At 41.4% G+C, this 21,042-nt stretch overlaps 1 protein-coding gene across 1 annotated transcript; it reads left to right on the forward strand.

Moving 5' to 3' along the window:
* Positions 1-3,928: 3,928 nt before the first annotated feature.
* LOC120533560 (gastrula zinc finger protein XlCGF57.1-like) lies at positions 3,929-15,613 on the forward strand. The gene is made up of 3 exons (XM_039760506.1): positions 3,929-4,062; positions 8,687-9,013; positions 13,548-15,613. The coding sequence occupies exons 2-3, from the start codon at positions 8,701-8,703 to the stop codon at positions 14,564-14,566; spliced, it is 1,332 nt and encodes a 443-aa protein (XP_039616440.1). The 5' UTR covers positions 3,929-4,062; positions 8,687-8,700; the 3' UTR covers positions 14,567-15,613.
* Positions 15,614-21,042: the final 5,429 nt, after the last annotated feature.

Consider the following 21,042-nt stretch of genomic DNA (forward strand, 5'->3'; position numbering starts at 1 on the left):
AAATTAGAGAATATCAACCTTAAGTTAGACAGGTGGTCACAGTACATAGACGACTAAACCCACCTCGAGACACAAAAACACACTGCATTGTGTGTTGAATATTGCTAGGCATTCATGTTCTGTACTATTGTAGGAATTTATGGAGGAATTTCTGAAGGCTAACAAAAGGTGTCTTTCTCAGTTTGTCTCTGCGTTTCTGGTTGGGCCACTGGCTGGGCAATCAGAGGTTGCTTCTGGACTGCAGGTGGCCAGCAGACTGCCATTTTAATAGGGCAGGAGTGGAGTTTTGTTTTTCAGGCTACAAAAAAGGCATAGCAGCTCTAGAAAAGGTCCAGAAAAGAGCAACTCAGCTGATTTCAGGGCTGCAGGGGATGAGTTATGAGGAAAGATTAAAAGAGCTGAGCCTTTAGAGTTTAAGACAGTGCTTCTCAACCTGTGGGGAAGGCAACCCTAGCAGTGTGCGAAGTAACAAAAAGGGGGGCGCGAAGATGTGAAAAAAAGAAAACAAGAATCAAAAATATGAAAAAAAACACCTGTTGAAACCAAAACAAATTAACTTAAACTACATTCTGATACTAGAACAATAAATATAGAGTTAGATAAATATCGATAAAAGTAGGTGTAATAAAATATGCATCTACATTTCAAACAAACCTTGGGGGGGGGCACGATTAAAACTGTTATGAAAACTCAGGTCGCAAATACTTAAAGGTTGAGAAACGCTGGTTTAAGAAAAGGAAGATTAAGAGCAGACCTGACTGAAGTGTTTAAAATGATGAATAGTGGAGTGTGTGATATCATATCTGAGCTGATGTGACGCACTGCACATGTGCTTAATAAAGAAAATAAAATAAACTCCACTTTACGACATGGGCCAATCTGAACTGAGCGTACCGATCCACCGCTGACAGGGCTGTATTGTCAGTTCAGTTCCACATTAGTTGACCATATTGAGAATATTATAGAAATACTTTGTTGTTCTTCTAAGATTCATCATAGGCTGTGTCTTCAGGGCTTTATTAAACATCCATCCATCCATCCATACTCTTCCGCTTATCCGAGATCAGGTTGCCGGGGCAGCAGCTTGAGCAGAGATGTCCATACTTCCCTCTCCCTGGCCACTTCTTACAGCTCTTCTGGGAGAATCCCACGGCGTTCCCAGGCCAGCCGAGAGACATATTATTAAGCAGGTTACTTTTTAATGTTTTTATTACAGAACAAAGCAAATTTACACATAAAAAAGGATTAAAAAATAATACAGGGATATTGCTGGATTCAAGAACTTCAACGATTTTGGTGGCCCCATGAATATCAAATTCAAAATATAAACAATAATAAACTGTAAAATAAAACGTTATTTTTCAGAATGAAAGAAAATTTAAAGTAAGGTGGAAATGAATGTTTTTTGTATGCTTATACACTTTATTCACAATATACTTGAAAAGTGTTTTCTTGCTTTTTTCTAATTACAAAGTTTTTGATTAGGTCCTCACTTTAAGGTGCTGATAATTCATTCTGATTGAGATGGCAGGTAGGCAACTGAAGATCTCGGCTGAAAGGAGTCCCCACCATTGAGGTGGTAGGAGAAGATGGTGAGATGAAATAACATTGACAAAGGAACAAATGTACAAGGAAAAGAAAAGTGAACCCAACACCAGTCCTTGAAGCACGTCTGTAGAAATGTTCTGTCAGGAAGACAAGGAGTTAGACCAGGACACACAAAAGGATCGGTCCAAGAGGGAGGACTTGAACCTGTTCAAAGCAGAGCCGCTTATTTCAATTTAATTAGGAGAAGAGATAAGCAGGGGGTGGTGAACCATAACAAAGGCTGATGAACGGGCAAGGAGGATGAGGCCAGAGGAGGGAGAAGCAGCTCGAGCAGAACTAAGAGCATTTGTGGTGGAAAGCAGTGGAGTCTCCATAGCGGGACCCTTGGAGAAGCAACACTGAAGCAGATTTAGTTGACTATAGTCAGAGAGAGATTAAGAGAGGTGTTTGTGAACTATGAGTTCTATGAGTTCTAAGTTTGGAAGAATGGAAGAATGGTCACAGGATGGTAATTCTCAAGGGAAGATGGGAAGAGAGAGGGTTTTTGAGTATAAGGATTTAACAAGACATCCTGAAATTAGTAGAGAAGATACTGGGGGTCAGTGAGGCATTGAAAAGAGAAGAGATATAGGGGATCAAGGAAGGAGAGATGGACTGCAGAAAGGTGTGAAGCAATGGGGTCCCGAGCACATGTTTCTAAAATGTCAGAGTCATTTACAGAAGAGAAGAATGAAAGAGAAGAATGACACAGTGGAAAATCAGAAGATGTATTTGGGGTCTTTTGGTGATTTTGAAAGAGAAGCAAAATCATCAAGAGAATGACACAGGTCTTGGAGCAGAATGAGGACTTAAGAGAGACTTAAAGGTAGAGAAAAGCTTGTGGACATTTCTTTCAGAGTATGCAATTAATAAGAATGTCTGCATAGATACAGAGAAGAAAGAGAGGAGGGACCTACACTTATCCCTGATGGAATGCAAGTTTCTTATTATTCTCTCTCTCTCTCTCTCATATATATATATATATATATATATATATATATATATATATATATATATATATATATATATATATATATATATATATATATATATATATATATATATGTTTCATCTCTATATATAATCTTCATTTGGATCTTGATCTTTGTCTGCGAATGAATTAGAAGAAGCACTAGATGGCAGTAGAGACAGCTAAAACACAGGCATTGCATTAAGAATCTCCTCCAGGCTTATACTACCGAAGACTGTAGTACGCCAGTCACACCTCAAAACACAGAAATTCAAACTAAACAAATTGTTGTGCTTTAAATTAACTAATCTTTATATATAATCTTCATTTAGATCTTGATCTTTGTTTGTCCGTGAATTCCACGCATGCATAGACCACCTTCCAGTTTAATACGTTGTTGTTACTCACGGATGTCAACAATGTGCCGGAATAACGAATGGGGTGGTGGAGAGTGTTACTCTGGTTAGCTCCTGAGGCCTGGTTAGAGAAAGAGATTGCTGAAGATAAAAGGTACGTGCCTATGTAACATATGGATGAAAGAAAGACAGTGGGTAAAATGAATGACAACGTATCAGCATGTTCCGGAAATTATTATTGTTACGTTGTAGCCAGCGCGTCTCACAGTTGTACCGTGGCTTGCTCACATGTCAGTGAAGTGATCCCTATTTATGCTTTAAAGAGCCTGGATACCTACTGTATGTGTCCCCCTTTTATAACCGTTACTCCGTGTATATTGCCTTAGTCTTTGGATTGCCACAAAGCAACCTGCGAGATTGGAGAAAGGTTGAGAAGATATCATGAGAGGAAACGATAGCGTAGTCAAAATGACATGGACTGTGAACGGACAGAAGCAGAAATGCTCCCACACCACCACATAATTGCGATTCGGACAATGATTCCGAGTAGGCCGTTCCGATCGAATCAACATCCAAGAGTTTTCTTTTGTAATTTTGTTTCCCTTATAATAAATCATATTGCTGTGCGACGAAGGGCCCTGTTCACGACTGGCAGCCGCATTTAAACAGGGAGCCCTTCACAGACAACTTTAACACACGCAACATAGTGGGCGCACATGGCTAGTTATATATATCATTGCTGCACTGAAAACCAAAAAATGACACTAATAACTTTACTAAATTTTACAAGAACTACTTACAGGAATTCTTACTGTAATTTAAAAAAAACTCAGTTCATGATCACAAAAACAAACGGATCAGTGGCAGCCCCAGACAAACGCAGCTTCTCCGATGACATTATTGGTTTAATAGGCTCCTATAAAGCAGCAGGACACTGAGCCACCCAGCCTCTCTCCAGCTACAGCGTATTCTCGCTCAACAGGCACGTGACCCGAAATCGGAGACAGGCTGACGTCATCCAATGCGACGGCTCCTGAAGCCACACTGCCACAGTCTCGCTTTGTGAAACACTACAGATGCAAGGCTGTTGTTGATCGAGGCAGAATTGTGACCGAGTTCAGAAAGAATCTCTTCGGCAAGAGACAGACAGTAAGTACTTTGGAGATGCGCTTTATGGACGTGTGAGTTTTCATTCGCTCCATTAGAATCATCGCGCGCGGCGAGTTCGTGTTCGTTAGCCCTCCGCCGAACTTTGCTCGAGTGAATCCTCCTGTGGCCACGCGCGTGCCATTGCTTTTCATTCGTATCAGCGGTTCACTTCACGTGGCTGAATGCCAAATTTTAGTTCTTAGCTCCCAGTCACACTGCCGGCGCCTGTTCATTCCCCTCCGAGTGTTCTTTTGTCGTTTCCTTTGCGAATCGCCGGCATCGAGCAGACGGCCATTCCACACGTAAGACGCTTTGATTTGTGCCTTTGTTTCTCTTTTGTCACTCCGCGGCGCTCAGTTATGACAGTTGCGGGGTTGGTGACCGGCCAGCCATTTGAAGAGCAGCGAGGAGTCCCTCGGTCAACTTTGTTACCGCCTTACAGTTCTGTCAGAATGAATTTGAATCTCAGCCTGTTTTTTAGTCTCTATTCAGTTTCCATGTCTGCTCTTTTATTCTTATTTTCTCCACTTCTCTAAAGATGCTCAGGTTTAGTGGCCTGGCAAATCTAACTTGTCTTGGTGTGGTTGTGGACTTGAATGTGAGTGTACCCTATGATGGTCTATAGTTGGCTCCTGCTCTGTACAGGTACTCTGGTTTTCTTCCTTTACCCCAATAACTTCTGTTTGTGTTTGTTTTGCACTTGACCACGGTGGTGAGGTGGGCTGTGTGGGTCACCTCTTTGTGCCACTCTTATGTGGACTGTCAGGACTGGCATCTGTCTTCTGGCTAAGACACGCTTTTATTTAATTAGAATATTCATGAAGTTCAATAATGAGCTGCTTTTACTCTGCTGCCCCCCTTTAGGGTTACCGATAGCAAACTGGTCCATCAGAAGCAGAAATGGAGCGTTAAGAAAGACTGAGGCACACAAGGCCTCCACAATGCCAATCTCACAATACTGGGAGCTGCTGCTGTTTAATAGGAGTTTATAACTGTGTTAATTACTAAAATATTTGTGATGTGTGCAGAGTGTACTTAAATGAGATGAAGCTGATAAACTTGAAACTTGTTTCAAAGTTGTTGATAATGATTGTTTTGAAGAATATTTTTGTCTTGGATCATGTCAGATTTGCTAAGCACAGTCACTAATCTCGTCACCTAATCATGTTAATTTAAATGACCATTCAGCAGAGACGTGCTCAGCCCTGTTTCTAACAGCCAACAGCAGGCTGCTAATGAAGCCCATGGTGTACAAAAATTAACAGCTGTAGCTCTTCAGCAGCTATCTTCACCCTTTATTTTATTTTTTCCCCTTTTGTTTTGCTATCTGAAACACGAAACAACAGAAAGAGGATCATCTCTTATTTTTGTTAGGTTAAAAACCTGCAGTTTCTTATTCCTCTTCACTTAACTCTATGCCTTCTCCTTCAGGGAAACATTCACTGGTTGTCTGCTCTCCTGCACACACAGTCTGCCCCTAAGACTAAAAACAAAATCAAACCTGTTTAAATTTATCTTAGCGAGTCGCAGGCTAGTTGATGTCAGACATTGGGTGTCTCACATTAGGTGGCCATCTTTACAGGGACACACCGCCAACTGCCTCCATCTCGCTAAGATTATGTAAATGAAGGCTGTGATTTAAATACAGGGAGTGCAGAATTATTAGGCAAGTTGTATTTCTGAGGATTAATTTTAATATGGAACAAACACAGTGCTATCAGTCAATCCAAAATGTTAATAAACCTGAAACCTGAATGTTTCTAGCGGAAATGTGAGTGAACATCATCAGGGGAATACATATGTGCGCACAATTATTAGGCAACTATTAGTGTGCAGATTTATTATGCAACTAAAGGAAAAATGAAAATTTTCCCATCTCACTTGTTTATTTTCATCTGTTATAGTGAGAATAATAAACAAACACCTCAAAATTTACAAATAAACATCTCTGACATTTCAAAAAAAAATAAATCAATCAATCAATGACCAATATAGCCACCTTTCTTTCCAATAACAGTCATAAGCCTTTCCATTCATGGAGTCTGTCAGTTTCTTGATCTGTTGACGATCAGCTTTTTGTGGAGCAGTGACTACAGCCTCCCAGACACTCTTCAGAGAGGTGGATTGTTTTTCTCCCCCGTAAATCTAGCGTTTAAGAAGTGCCCACAAGTTCTCGATAGGGTTTAGGTCAGATGAGGAAGGGGCCATGTCATTATTCCTTCATCTTTAAGGCCTTTACTGGCTGGCGCAGTGTGAGAACTTCGATGCAAGTGATGGAGCATTGGCCTGCATAAAAATCATGGTCTTTTTCCTGTATCACTTTTTGAAGAAAGTAGGTAGGTTTGGGAGTTGATTTTGAGTTCATCTTCAATGCAAAAAGTTCCAACTAGCTCATTTTTAAAAATACCAGCTCATACCAGTACCCCACCTCCACGTTGGAGTGGAGCTCTGTGCCCATTACTGATCCACAGGTCCATCCATCTGGTCCATCAAGAGTCACTCTCATCTCATCGGTCCATAAAACCTGTCTTCAGATATTTCTTGGCCCAGTTTTGACGTTTCAACTTATGTTTCTTGTTCAGTGGTGGTTGGGTTTCAGCCCTCCTTACCTTGGCCATGTCTTTGAGCACTGAACACCTTGTACTTCTGGGCACTCCAGGTAGGTTGCAGCTCTGGAATATGAAAGTACTGGAGGATAATGGGTTCCTGGTAGCTTCACGTTTGATTCTTCTCAAATCTTTGGCAGCTAATTTGCGTCTTTTGTTCTCAACACGTTTCTTGCGACCCTGTTGACTATTTGCAACAAAATTTTTGATGGTTCTGTGATCACACACCAATATCTTAGCAATTCCAAAAGTGCTGCATCCCTCTGAAAGACTTTTTACAATTTTTGACTTTTCAGAGTCGGTTAAATCTCTTTTTTGGCACATTTTGCCTGAGGAAAACTAGCTGCCTAATAATTCTGCACACCTTGATATAGGGTGTTGATCTCCTTAGGCCACACCCTCCCTCATTACACAAATACACATCACCTGACGTGCTTAAATCCAATAAGCATTCAAATTAATACAGCTTGGAGTTGGAATATATGCATTAAAAATGATGATATGGTCAAAATACTCACTTGCCTAATAATTGTGCACACAGTGTAATGGTTTGGGATTTTGTAAGGTTGGGGCAGTTTCACATTAGACAACTTGACCAGCGATTTTAAGTTCCTCCATCATATGCCCCTGTTTTTTAAAATAATCCTGATGCCTAACTTGTATAAGCCTTCCTTAACATTAACAACATTCTGGGACCCTAACATTATTGAATGTTGAATCAAAGTAGTGAATACTGTTGACACACAACTGTTCAAGATGGCCTCCTCCTTCTTCTAAGCAGATAAGAGCTGAGGGTGTGGTGACTCCTCGGCTGGGCGTTTCTTTCCATTGTAGATCAAGAAGAGGAGATAGTTAGCAGCAGCACTCCCTCTCATCCTGGGGTGTATTTCTCATCTGAACAAATCTCTGCAGGTGATCCCTAGTCACCCATGTGTGACGACAGGTCATTTTCTAATTCTGGATTTATACACAAGCACACACAATAACAAGGTGTCATTACTTTTGTAGAAAACATCTAAAGCAGTTAAATAAATGCTGCTTAACAGGAGTTCTGAAATAAAGGATAAATGTTGAACTGACAAGTTTGATTTCACACTGGAAGCTTCAAAGCTGGTAAAAAGAAGGGGTAGATTTAGAAAATTAAAGCAAGACAAGCTTGTGACATTTGATTGTTTGATTTAGTTTGACTATTCTGTTAAATCTTGCTCTTTAGTAATATTTTTTAACCAGATAATGATGCAAATTTAAATCTTGTAATAGCAAGTGTTGCAATTCATACAGAATAGGTCTGTGATTAATTGAACTTTAAAACCATATTGTTAGAAAAACTTCTTGAAAAGAGTTTTTATTTAAATGAAAGTATCCTGAATAATCTTAGAATTCACTAATTCAACAGTATAATAATGTTTTGAATTTTAATTTTCAGTATGGATTTTAAGCAGTGTTTTTCAACTACTGGCTGAGAATGATTAGAAATGTGCACATGCTAAGATAAATCAGACAGTTCATGATATATCATTCTTTATAAACTCTGTGCTGAAACTCCCACCAAGACTGTAAACCCTACCTTGTGCTGTTGCACTGGCGGATCTCCATCCCTGCCCCACATTACATTTCAAGGCTTGCATTTTATTTTGAGATTTCTGAATACCAGTACTTCTTTAATGGGAGTGAATAGGATTTCTGTGTTTGCTGTGGTATCAAAGGGTATCCAGCATTGTAAAATTGTGTTGTATTAGTATGACATACAAAAGTTCTGATATCATAACATCCCTAATATCAACAGATGGTGCAGAGTCATAATGGTGTGTCGTAAAGGCGTGAAACACTCCCTGAGACTGTTTGTTTCATATCTGTTCACCTGGTATGAAGATTGATTACTTACTCTGCCCATGTGGTCTCAGTGAATAACTTGACTTGGCTTCTTTCTTAACTGACGAGGACATTGAAAAATGGGACTTAATTGTGTTACATTTGTATTGCACTTCTGAATTAGTTAAACCCTGTGTTCTGTACAGAGATAAAGAAGAAGATGCCAAAAATGTATCCAGCTGGCCAGAAGAGTTTAAAGAAAGAATGTCAACGTGGAGAGGATGTCTCTGAAAAGAGGAACAAAAGAAAGGGTAGGACTAACATTCAGAGACCCCGCAAAATTATAAACCGTATCAAGGTGAAAGACTGTAATCCTCAATATATGGGCCCAGATGAAGACTTAAACAGATTGGGCTCCAGTTTGGGCAGACGCTGCTCCTTGAAGGACAGTAATGCCCACAAGCCGTCAGAATCCTCGAAGACTAACACAGTGAGGCCCGAGAAGAAATTGTGTCAAAATCAAACTGGAGAAGGTATGTGTTAAAATAAAATAAGGCAGTTATTTTGTTGTAACAAAAATTTTGTTATAATGAGATTCTGTATTTGTTACTATAGTGCTTTCTTTAACTTGCGTCCAGGCATTTGCAATCATTTCCATAGCTGCTTTTGCATTAAATTTAATGAAATCCTGCCTACAAGTTATGCTGACTATAATTTTACTCAGCATTTCCTTGCAATAAAACACTTTCAGGGTGCAAATGATGCCCAAACCCAATGGCTGAGGCACTGCTGTGCAGTTGGGTGGGAGGAATTCAACGAGAACATTTTCTAAATTTGGAAGCATGTTGTGAGCAACACAGTTATCAATTAGGAGCCGAATCATTCTTTTCTTCATATTGTGAGATTTCTGAACTCTTGAGACCCTCCCAACCCACCGCCAACGACACGCTGAGGTGCTTCCCGAAGCGTGATTGCAGCATCTGTGGAAGATTGTTTGTCCGTTGCCGGGGCAGGGCAAAAATAGGCTCATAGCGCTGCAGTGAAGCGATATAGAAGCAAATCCTAAAAGATCAGGGTCGCACTATAAGTCCCTGTCTTGCACCCCAAAACACGAGGCTGAGTCTCAGTACTTTAGCAAAACCAGCTTTATTCAGCTTGAAACAGGAACGGCACACTTATTTATTGTAGCGTGATCTGCCACTCTGCTATACTCAGACACAGCAGTCAAGAATGGTCGTGGCCAAATCAGTGATCAAGTAATCATGTTGCCTGCATTTACAATGTTCCTTGCATATCACCCATCGTTATCTTTTCTGTTTGCTTTGGCGGAGACACGCAGTACAACTTTGAGCCGGCTGTTGCCCCAGCAACAGATAAAAAGTCTTCCATAAACACAGAGTTTGGAGTTCGGGACGCTCTTCTGCGTGCTGTCTAGTTGGGGGAAGGCCCAAGAGAGTTTACAAACCTCACATTTTCTTGAATGATTGGCGCATTAATGGGAATGTTTCTTGAACGAGCATCACTGAACCACATAAAAATGACTTTTTTGACGTCTTCAAATGCAGCAGTTCACATACTTTGGCAACCCGTGATTTTTCTTTTTTTGCTCCGTCTTTCAAGAAAGTTGACAGTGTTGATGGCGAAATTCCAAATTCAGTGGTAATGTAGTTCACTGGCCTAATCTGCAAAAACCAATAATGAAGTTAGCTAATGTTGATATGCTGGGAAAACAGAGATACCGTGAAATATCCTTCATCACAGTGTAAAACTGCACCCAGTTGGGGGTGCCTTGTTCTGAAGGCCTCCAACCTTTCTTGAGCCCATAACATATATATGCCTGCCTCCAATTTGCAATCAGTACAAATTAGTCATTAAATGTGAGAGGTCTTCCAGTATCGTAATGCATAAGAACATATTCTGAATAGTTCATTAAATGCTTCTTTTGTGCTGAACATCAAAGGGACAACCCTACCTCATTTTTGTTATAAGAAAGGGGCAAGTATATAGCGTTTTAAACAAATAAACATACCCCACTTCAAACTCTGTTCTATTGATAACCTGCAGCAAAATGGCCTTTTTTTGTGTTTAGCAAGAGGTAATACCCAATTTATGACAAAGGACTGTGTTAAGATAGCAGAAATGTGATTTTAAAAAAAGGTTAGGTTATGAATGAAAAACAAGAAGGCAGAAATTTAGCATCAATATTTTAAGTTAGAGAGGCTTGAATCTCTGAAATTAACTGGGGAACCTGTCGGGTTTGTATAGCAACGTAAAGAAATACTTGTTGACTCTTGAATTTAAATGTGAGTAAGAGGTGCCATCCTTCTTTGTAATCAAAGAGGATAGGATATTTGATTTCAAATGGAAGAAATTCTCTGCCTTCCTGTAACTACATACTCCATAGCTTGGTGTGTCTGTGACGTGGGAAATTATTTAGTGTAGCAGTTTTAAAATATGGAACAATTAGTAACTTTGCTAGATTGTGGTCTTGAGAGTAGGACTGGACGTGAAGCAGATATTTTGAAGTCCTACCATTTGATGTCTGATATATAATGGCAGGTCCTTCTGCAATAAATCTGAAAATCAAAAAAACATTGGGCAGAGTTCTTGTATTAGCAGTGCTCATTTCATGATGCTTAATCAGTCTCTCTTTTCCAGAAAAACTGTAGAATTTTGAATCGGTAAAGTAAAAGGAGTAAAGGGTACTTTAATATTTCTAGCCTCCTAGTGTCTGTATAAATCTATTTCTACTTCTTGTTTCTGACCTTAAGCTGGATAAATATCAATCTTATTTCTATGCAATTTATAGAAAAATACATACCTGAGCCTTTCTTTATTAATGAAATAACTGTAAAACTAATAGTTATAACTTCACTAAAGATCTAATGTCTCTGATGAACCATGGGATTTTGTGCACCGCTCCTTCTTCTTTCAGTTACTCCCATTAGGGGTCACCACAGTGGATCCTTTTCTTCCATATTTTTCTGTCCTCTGTAACTTGTTCTGTTACACCCATCACCTGCATGTCCTCTCTCACCACATCCATAAACCTTCTCTTAGGCCTTCCTTTTTTCCTCTTCACTGGCAGCTCTAGCCTAAGCATCCTTCTCCCAATATACTCTGCATCTCTCCTCTGCACATGACCAAACCAACACAATTTCGCCTCTCTGACTTTGTCTCCCAACCGTCCAGCTGACCCTCTAATGCCCTCATTTCTAATCCTGTCCATCCTCGTCACAACAAGTGCAAATCTTAGCATCTTTAACTCTGCTACCTCCAGCTCTGTCCCCTGCTTTCTGAGGTCAACATAGAGGTGGGATTACATCAGGGATCAGCTCTGAGCCCTTTCTTATTTGCAGTGGTGATGGAAAGGTTGACAGACGAGATTAGACAGGAGTCCCCATGGATTATGATGTTTGCTGATGACAGTGTGATCTGTAGGGATAGTAGGGAGCTGGTTGAGGAGACCCTGGAGAGGTGGAGATATGCTCTAGAGAGGAGAGGAATGAAGGTCAGTAGGAACGTGAGAGAATACATGTGTGTAAATGAGAGTGAGGTCAGTGGAATGGTGAGGATGCAGGGAGTAGAGCTGGCGAAAGTGGATGAGTTTAAATACGTTGGGATTGTGGATGAGAGGTGGAGAGTGCTAGGAGGGTGGAATGGGTGGAGAAGAGTGTCCGGAGTAATTTGTGACAGATGGGTATCAGCAAGAGTTTAAGGGAAGGTCTACAGGACGGTAGTCAGACCAGCTACGTTATATGGGTTGGAGACGGTGGCACTGACCAGAAAGCAGGAGACAGAGCTGGAGGTGGCAGAGTTAAAGATGTTGAGATTTGCCTTGGGTGTGACGAGGATGGATAGGATTAGAAATAAGTACATTAGAGGTTCAGATCAAGTTGTACGGTTGGGAGACATAGTTAGAGTGTTGAGATTGCGTTGGTTTGGACATGTGCAGAGGAGAGATGCTGGGTATATTGGGAGAAGGATGCTTAGGCTAGAGCTGCCAGTGAAGAGGAAAAAAGGAAGGCCTAAGGGAAGGTTTATGGATGTGGTGAGAGAGGACATGCAGTTGATGGGTCTAACAGAACAAGATGCACAGGACAGAAAGATATGGATGAAGATGATCTGCTATGGCAACCCCAAACAGGAGCAGCTGAAAGAAGTATGTAAATATACTATGTGGCTTACTGTCTAATAATTTTGATCGCCCAGGGCGGGAGTTCACACTTATTCCAATAAATTAGCTCCTCGATTAGAACAGTTATCCAAACAAGGTGGAGTGATCATAGAGACCATAACTGATGTAATGACTCCTTGGCAATGTCACTGTGCATGTAGATGTACTGGCTTTATCATCCTTGACATTTCTATATGGGGTCTTCTCTAAAAGGCCTGCAGGTCATGTAAGCCACCCTTGCTGCCCCAGTTGCTCCTTATTTTTCAAGCCATTACCAAGCCATTAATGATAGTTGCTCATTGCTTCTTCTTGGTCCATGGTAACTGCATCCAAATATGGCTTTATGTGTTTGTTAATTCAGTCTGCAAATGTTGAGATTGTTGAAGTGTTAACTACATTAGCATGCATTTCTAAAGTGGGTTGCAAAAGGCATACAGTATTTCCTCCTCGATCACGGGGGTTGCGTTCCAGAACAACCCGAGACTTCCTGGTTAACACTGCATTCAGCAGGCAGGAACTTAACTGCGTGCTCTGATTGGTTAGCTTCTCAGTCAAGAGAACTTAACTGCGTGCTCTGATTGGTTAGCTTCTCAGTCATCTGCCAATAGCGTCCCTTGTATGAAATCAACTGGGCAAACCAACTGAGGAAGCATGTACAGGAAGTAAAAAAGACACATTGTCCGCAGAACCCGCGATGCAGTGAAAAATCCGCATTATGTATTTAGTTATGCTTTCATATAAAATCTGCGATAGAGTGAAGCCGCGAAAGTCGAAGCGCGATATAGGGAGGGATTACTGTATACTGTTAAACACTGAATATTTTCTTGTTGTTCTATTTTATTTTAAATATTGGTCATTTCAAACTTTAACTCTTATTTTTATTTCTGTAGACTTTCAAGAGAATGACAACTTGTCCTCTCTTCAGGGTCTTCCACAAATTAAACAGCCTGATAAGAATGGGAAGAAACTGGCATCTGCAACAAAGAACTTGGAAACGGCCTCTCAGCACCCTAGATTTCAGCCTGTTGTGAAGCTAACAAGGATCGATGCCATCAAATCTCAAAGAGTGTACAATATAAATCCAATCCGCCAACAGTGTGTGAGAACATTTAAATACAAATTGACTTCTAAAGATAATGGAAGGATTCATGTGAGTAAGAAACCGTATCGCTGTCCTGAAGGTGGGAAACAATTCTCAGATAGTCACATGCCTAAGAAACGCAGAGAAGATAATACAGGGAAGGAGCCATACCACCGTTCTAAATGTGTTAAGAACTTTTCAAAACACAGCCATACCTCAACTCCCATTGTAGAGAAACCATATTTTTCTAAACGTGGCAAACGATTCTCACAAGTGAGCCACCTTCAGTCACACATGATTGGTCATGGAGGAAAGGGTTTATGTCGTTGTCCAGTATGTGGTAAACATTTCTTTGACAAGAGCCATCTTCTCAGACACAAAAGAATTCACACTGGAGAGAAACCATATTGTTGTTCTGAATGTGGCAAACGGTTCTCACAATCAAGCCATCTTAGCACACACATGAGAGTGCACACAGGAGAACTGCCATTTCCCTGTTCTGAATGTGGCAAACGGTTCTCACAAACAAGCCATCTTCAGACACACATGAGACTGCACACAGGAGAACAGCCATTTTCCTGTTCTGAATGTGGGAAACGGTTCTCACAAACAGGCCATCTTCAGCAACACATGAAAGTGCACACAGGAGAACGGCCATTTTCCTGTTCTAAATGTGGCAAACGATTTTCAAATAGAAGTAATCATCTGAAGCATTTAAGAGTTCACACTGGTGAGAAGCCCTATTGCTGTCCTGAATGTGGCAAAAGATTTTACGACACAAGCAATCTTCTGCGTCATGCAGGAGTCCACAATAAAGACCATCTTTAGGCCTGTTCTGAATGTGGCAAGAAATTCTCACAAAGAGGCAGTCTTCGTAAACATATAAGAACACACGTTTGATAGAGGCCGTACTCGTTTCCTGATTGTGACAAGCTATTCACTGATAAGAGCAGCTTTCATAGACACAACAGAATTCATTCTGGATTAAGGCCATATTGTTGCTCTGAATGTGGCAAGCGATTCATGCAACCGTGCAGTCTTCAGCGACACCTAAGAACTCACAGAGGAAAAAAGACATACCATTGCTCTAAGTGTGGAAAAACATTCATACAGAAAACTCCTCTTCAGGGACACATGAAAATTCATGCTAAAAAGGCAAAGTCCAAAGAGACTGTAAATAAAAAGAAAAATCAGAAATAATTCAGTCAGGTGTGGAAAGAAAATTGGAATTGCTCTGCTAGTTGGTTACACAGAAAGCATTTGAAAAAAAGTTGCAGACTCATTTAGGCAACGCTGCTTATTAATTTACTGTAAGTGGCTTTTGCACTAATGACTATTGCACATTGTACTCAGGTCTACTTTATAAGCTCTAATGTCATTTATCTTATACTTCTATACTTTTTAATATTTTATTGTACTATGAAGATGAGAGAGAAACAGTATTTTCATTCTCCTGTATGTTCTGCACATATAGTGAATTGACAGTAAAAGGCTATTTAATTTGATTTCAGTATTTCTATTATCTTTTGTCCAGAGTCCGTTTTGGTGTTCAAACTACTCTCTGGTGTGGCTGCTGCTCTTTCTATCTGAAGAGTTGGGCCAGCTGGGGTTCGATCAGCCCAGTATCGTCTAGCGGTCCCTCACAACATGAGTGTATGAATATACCGACGTATGTTTAGCATACAGCTGATGACGTGTTCATCTAATATAAATAAGGCCATATATGGACATCCTGTATTAAGTTACACAGAGAAATACCTGATACTTCAAGTCCGGAGTGACCTTGAGGGGTTGCATACTTGAATGAACTCATCCTACTTACAGCAGTCAGACAAAAATGAATATAACTGAAAAAGATAATAGAAAAAAAAAAAAGTTCTCCACTACGCCGCCACTACCCACTGTGACAACTTCTTTTCTATTCTTGCGAATGCTTCCCCTCTTTAAAGGCAAGTCAGCTTGCACCCTATTAGATTTTAGTGGCCCAACATCATTTTTTGTTGAAATGCTTTAAGTTTTTTTTTTTTCTTTTTTGGTAAAAATATATTTTAAAAAAAGTTAGAAAAGGGTCACAGTCAGCAATTGAACTTTGCACCCCTAAAGTATCAGGTCCATCTTTCGTACCAGTGAGCCAACAAAGCCAAACTGACCAATCAGATTGCTAAGAGGGACCACATACTCGCAATCGGACAGACAGTAGCTTTTTATTATTTTAACTATTGGCTAAAGAAGCGACCTTGATGGATTTAATTATCTGTTCTCGTTTGGTAAATGTCTTCTGTTCCTGTGACACAATCTGATGTTCCTCAGGTACCACACTCTGGTTTGCTGCCCTCCTCTTCTTTTAGGGGTATCTCTGTGCACAAGACACTCTCGTTCACATCAGGCCCTGGTACCACAGCCTGTTTGTGGTCTTCTGCTTCATGCAGGGGGTGTCTGGACATCACACACTTGGTTTCACATCTGGTTGTGGTCTTATTGGAGACCATGAAGAGGTTGATGGTGTGCCATCCTCTGGATTACTGAGGAGCACAGCAGCCCACTCATCTTTCTGCAGTAAGACACTCTCCTTCACACTGTAGGGGCAGCCACTCCAAGTGATCATCCTTGTGAAGTTCACCGCCCCTCTTCATAAAGTGGTGACATCAGAGGCCTGAGGTTCCTGCTGTTACACAGGACCTAAGCGTGTCTCCCAGCTTCTCACCTTAGGGACGTGATGTCATCCTCTGCTCTGTGTGACCTGTGAAGTGTCATTTCTAGCTTTCCTTTCTTTGACTACTGGACCCCAGTTATCTCAGACTGCTTCATTTTAATGGAGTCACCGTTCTGTAACATAATGTCAGTCCTTTCCATCTCTTCACTGGTGTGTTTCAGGCAGGCAGGTCATTCTTTCAAACCTGAGCTCTGCCTCATCACCACTGCAGTATCTTCATCAGCTCATCTTCCTCAGTCCACATGTGAGCTGAGATCTCACAAAGTTGCCGCACAGCCTGTCCATTAAGTGCCAGGACCAGATGCACTGCCGACTCTCCCAGGACCGTTGCTTTAGTTGTGTCACCACCTCAAATGTCACCTGATGAGCCTCCCATGCTGAACTACCGTCATGCTATGGAATCTCAGTCTGCACCTCAACACTAATAGAGAGGACATCAAAACCCTCATTAGAAATTAAACAATTTATCTGTAATGGTGTCCGAATGACATAAAAGAAAATGTGAAGGCTCACAGTGAAAAATACTTCAGGAAGTTTAAAAAATAAATTCAAACATAACAGGAATGAGGATGACAACTGGGAGACATTTTTATGTTTACAAGAAAAACTTAAAGAACCAAAAGTTACCCTGAGAGCCACAATTGTTCTTTACAGCTCCTTACTTGAGTACGTGTAGCACAGTAAATGTGACGAGTTGATGTCCTCCTCATTTATCAGCTGAGTGCCCTGCGATTCTAAACTGAGCAACTTCAGGTTCAATTCAGGCAGTTCATGGTGGGCACGGGCAGCAGGCAGGCACATCATTAGCTTAACATTTAGATTGGCACTGCCACATTGGTTCAGATGATGAGGTGACAGGAGCTGTGAGGGGGCACAGTGTAAGAGCAGACAGTGATGGACTCGAACATACATACACACACACACAGATGTTCTTGTCTAAGCTAACACTGCGTCCATCAGATTTTAATGAATTAACTTGGCGACCCTTCACCGTGGCGTGTACGTTACACACAATGACAAGTGCGGTAAACATCAGAAAGAAAACACGATCTTCATCCTCGCTATTCTTTTGTTCTACTCTTCGGAAATCTTTTCACTTTTATTTTACTTCTGGTGGACTACTTTTTAGTTTTCATTTTGGTTTGCAAAAAAACATTGGTGGAACACTGAGATGGTAGAAGGTTTAAGAACATAAGTCAGGCTGAGCCAGAATTGATTAAAGGGCATAAGGCCTGAACGTTACAGGCAGTTTGACCTCACAACACTACGTCCCATTAAATTTAGAGCTAGACAGGAGCTCAGTGTCTCTTATGCCATCCATCCCACCCAGAGACCACACTGTGGAGCAGTCTGCACCCCCACATAATATCAAAAGGGGACACAAGTAGCAACAAAGAGGAGGTTTTGCTTACAAATAAAGGCTAAATATGAGAAAGGGGAGACAGAGACCCCAAGGAGGTAGAATCCCAAACACTTAACTCTACTCCACAGCAGTAGCTCTTGTTAGCCAGGGCACTGCTGGCCAACCTACCCACACACAGCCCCCTCTCCTTCTCCATCAGCTGAGCTTCCATCCAGTCTAGTCCTTGATTTCCAGCTCATCCTGGGTCTTTTCAGATGGACCTTTAAAGCTCCAGAGCAGGTGTAGAAAGTCTGGTGCCACCCATAAGTAGTCAAATCTCACACACCTACCAGCCCAGAACTCATCAATAAAACACACTTCATCAATTCATGAGAAACGTAGCCCAACTCAACTCCAAAGTGCTCATGGCATACGACTTTCCAAATGGAGAGTATCCACAATGGGTGGCATGGTGGCACAGTGGTAGCGCTGCTGCCTCACAGTGAGGAGAACTGGGTTTGCTTCCCGTGGTCTCCCTGCATGGAGTTTGCATGTTCTCCTCGTGTCTGCGTGGGTTTCCTCCCACGGTCCAAAGACATGCAGGTTAGGTGCATTGGCGATCCTAACGTGTCCCTAGTATGTGTGTGCCCGGTGTGTGCCCTGCGGTGGGCTGGCACCCTGCCCTGGGTTTGTTTCCTGCCTTGCACCCTGTGCTGGCTGGGATTGGCTCCAGCAGAACCCTGTGACCCTGTGTTAGGATATGTTGGGCTGGATGATGGTTGGAGTATCCACAATGCACCAGGGCCAAGAACAATGAAGTCCAGCAGCCGCTTTGCTTTATGATTTCCCCAGCTTGGACCTTACTGGAGTAAAATCTTCACTTATGTATCCACCATGTGCTAACCGTGATCTGTTATATAGTGCCTTTCATGTCTGTGATGGACCTTCTTAACACACATATCTCATCATACTATTACATGTGTGTTATACACAAAGACAAGTGTGGTGAACATCAGCCTGACAACACCTGTCTCATTCTCCTTATTGTCTTCTACTCTTCACAGAGTTTATTTAACTTTTATTTCAGTTCTGGTCCACTAAATTATAATTTGAACAAGCTTGGTTTTAGTTTCACTTGGTGAAAAGAACATTGGTGGAGATGGCAGAAGGTTTAAGAACAGAAGAGTAGTAATATGTCAGGCATGTTCTGTCAAAATTGAATCCAAATTTGATTGATGAGATTAAACCATGCCCCTTTTTAATCGAAGACCGGAAGTCCCGCCCCACCCACCATCTGTTGTTTGTTGACCTTTGATGACCTTTCCGGAAGTCCCCTCCCCCACCACCGGTTGTTTTGTTGACCTTTGATGACCTTGATCCGGGCTCCTGTTGATTGATGACAGGAAGTCCCCACCCCCACCCATCGGTTGTTTGTTGACCTTTAGCCCTGCCATCTGTTTTCCCCTGGAAGCTGTCAAGGGCAATTTGATGGATGCCCCCCACCCCTTGAACCCCCACCACCCTGCCCCCCCTGCTTGGCCACCTGCCTTGCCCCATCTCACTAGGGTAAGTTCAGACATGCCCAAGGGCTGCCTAGGCCCCCCTTGAACCCATCACCAATCCCCACCACTTCCCAGCCCCCAACCCTCTTCCAAAGACAAGTTCAGGCATGTTGCAGCCGGACCCTACTACTGTGCACAGAGCCTTTCAATTTAATTACAAGTGACATTTATATTTTTCCTTTCAGTCAGCTTGCTACAAGAATATCTATTGGAAATTGAATGTTAATGAAAAATCAGGTAAACTGCAAACACCCGTCTGTTAAACTCGTAATTCACTCGTAGTGTTTGACTTTCACGTGTCTTTTTATTTTCTTTCCTTCTTTTCCTAGGACATCCCTGCTAGTTCAGTAGACTGTGGAGTAGACACGTTGATGGTGTTTGAATATGAACTGTAGGCTTTATGTGACTTTACATTTGTGTTTCGATTGTGTAGGAGTTCAGTACTTTATCTCTTCTCCTCTCTCAGTCTGCTCTTTATCTGACCAGGGGGGACCCTTTGATTTTACTTCTCTCAGTCTTTTAAAGATGCTGATGATATTTGTTTTCTTCATGTGTGTCATACTTTTAACTGGCATTCATTTACCGTACCCTCCACTATTACTGACACACCTTGTAAAAATTATTATGAAGCATTAGAAAAAAATATATATATTAAAAATATTGATTACTTGATGAGGGTTTTGTTTTTCTTTGATTTAAAAGTCAGATGTTTCTAATTTTTTCAGTTCAAACTGAGGGCTCTTCAGCAAACTGTGATTTTTCTCTACACCCTTCTCACTAATTTTTACAAGGGGTGCCACTAATAGTGGAGGGCACTGCAGATATCCTCTTTATCTCAGGATGACATGCCAGCCATTAGAACGTGGAGAGCTGCTCGTATGGCTGGTAAACATTTACTATTTCCTTTTTTATGTAAACTCTTTCTCTTCAATTTCCTGTGCCAGCTCCTCTGCTCTGTTTAGCGGGTGCCAGATGACCGGTGCCTTTTCAGAATTCCTTAAAGTCGTTGGTACTTGTTCTGAGTGCACCATTACTGACTGCTGGTGCAGGTACCCTGCTGGTGGAGCTGCTCCTTTTGGGATGTTTGGACAATCTAAGGTGACACCTCACATCCAAATAGGGGACACAGTCAGTTTAAATCAACTTGGAATTTGAAATACTCGAGTGTTCAAATGAGGTCAAATAGTGTCACTTTAAATACACCGGTGTGTGTTTCAGTGTGTACAGGTGACCTTTTACTGGATAACATCAATATTTTAAAGTCTAAAAGTCAAGACCAAGAAGAACATGGCAGCAGTGAACTCCTTGATGAATACACAGATACAGCCACCCCAAGGTATTCATGTAAAACTTAGGCTACCATCGTAGTTAATACTCGGATCGACTTGAGCAAAGACCTTAAAGTTGAACGTGACATGAAGGATTGTCATCAGCTTTGTCAAGGACCACTTGTCACATGGAGAGTGTTAGATTGGTTATTTTATAATAGAATAAAAGTATCTACAAAGCTTTTCTGTGCCTTGCATGTTACTTCAGCCAGTGTCCAGATCGGTGTATTCGTAATACTCTGAAGTACTTGATTTATTCTACAAAACTATTGAGATCTCCTCCAGCAGGAGTTTGTGTGGTGAACCACAGAGGAATCCTCTCAGTCTGAACTCCATTCCATTGTGTCCACTTTACTGAG

The sequence above is a fragment of the Polypterus senegalus genome, chromosome 8, assembly GCF_016835505.1.
Source record: "Polypterus senegalus isolate Bchr_013 chromosome 8, ASM1683550v1, whole genome shotgun sequence".
Classification (NCBI taxonomy): domain Eukaryota; kingdom Metazoa; phylum Chordata; class Cladistia; order Polypteriformes; family Polypteridae; genus Polypterus; species Polypterus senegalus.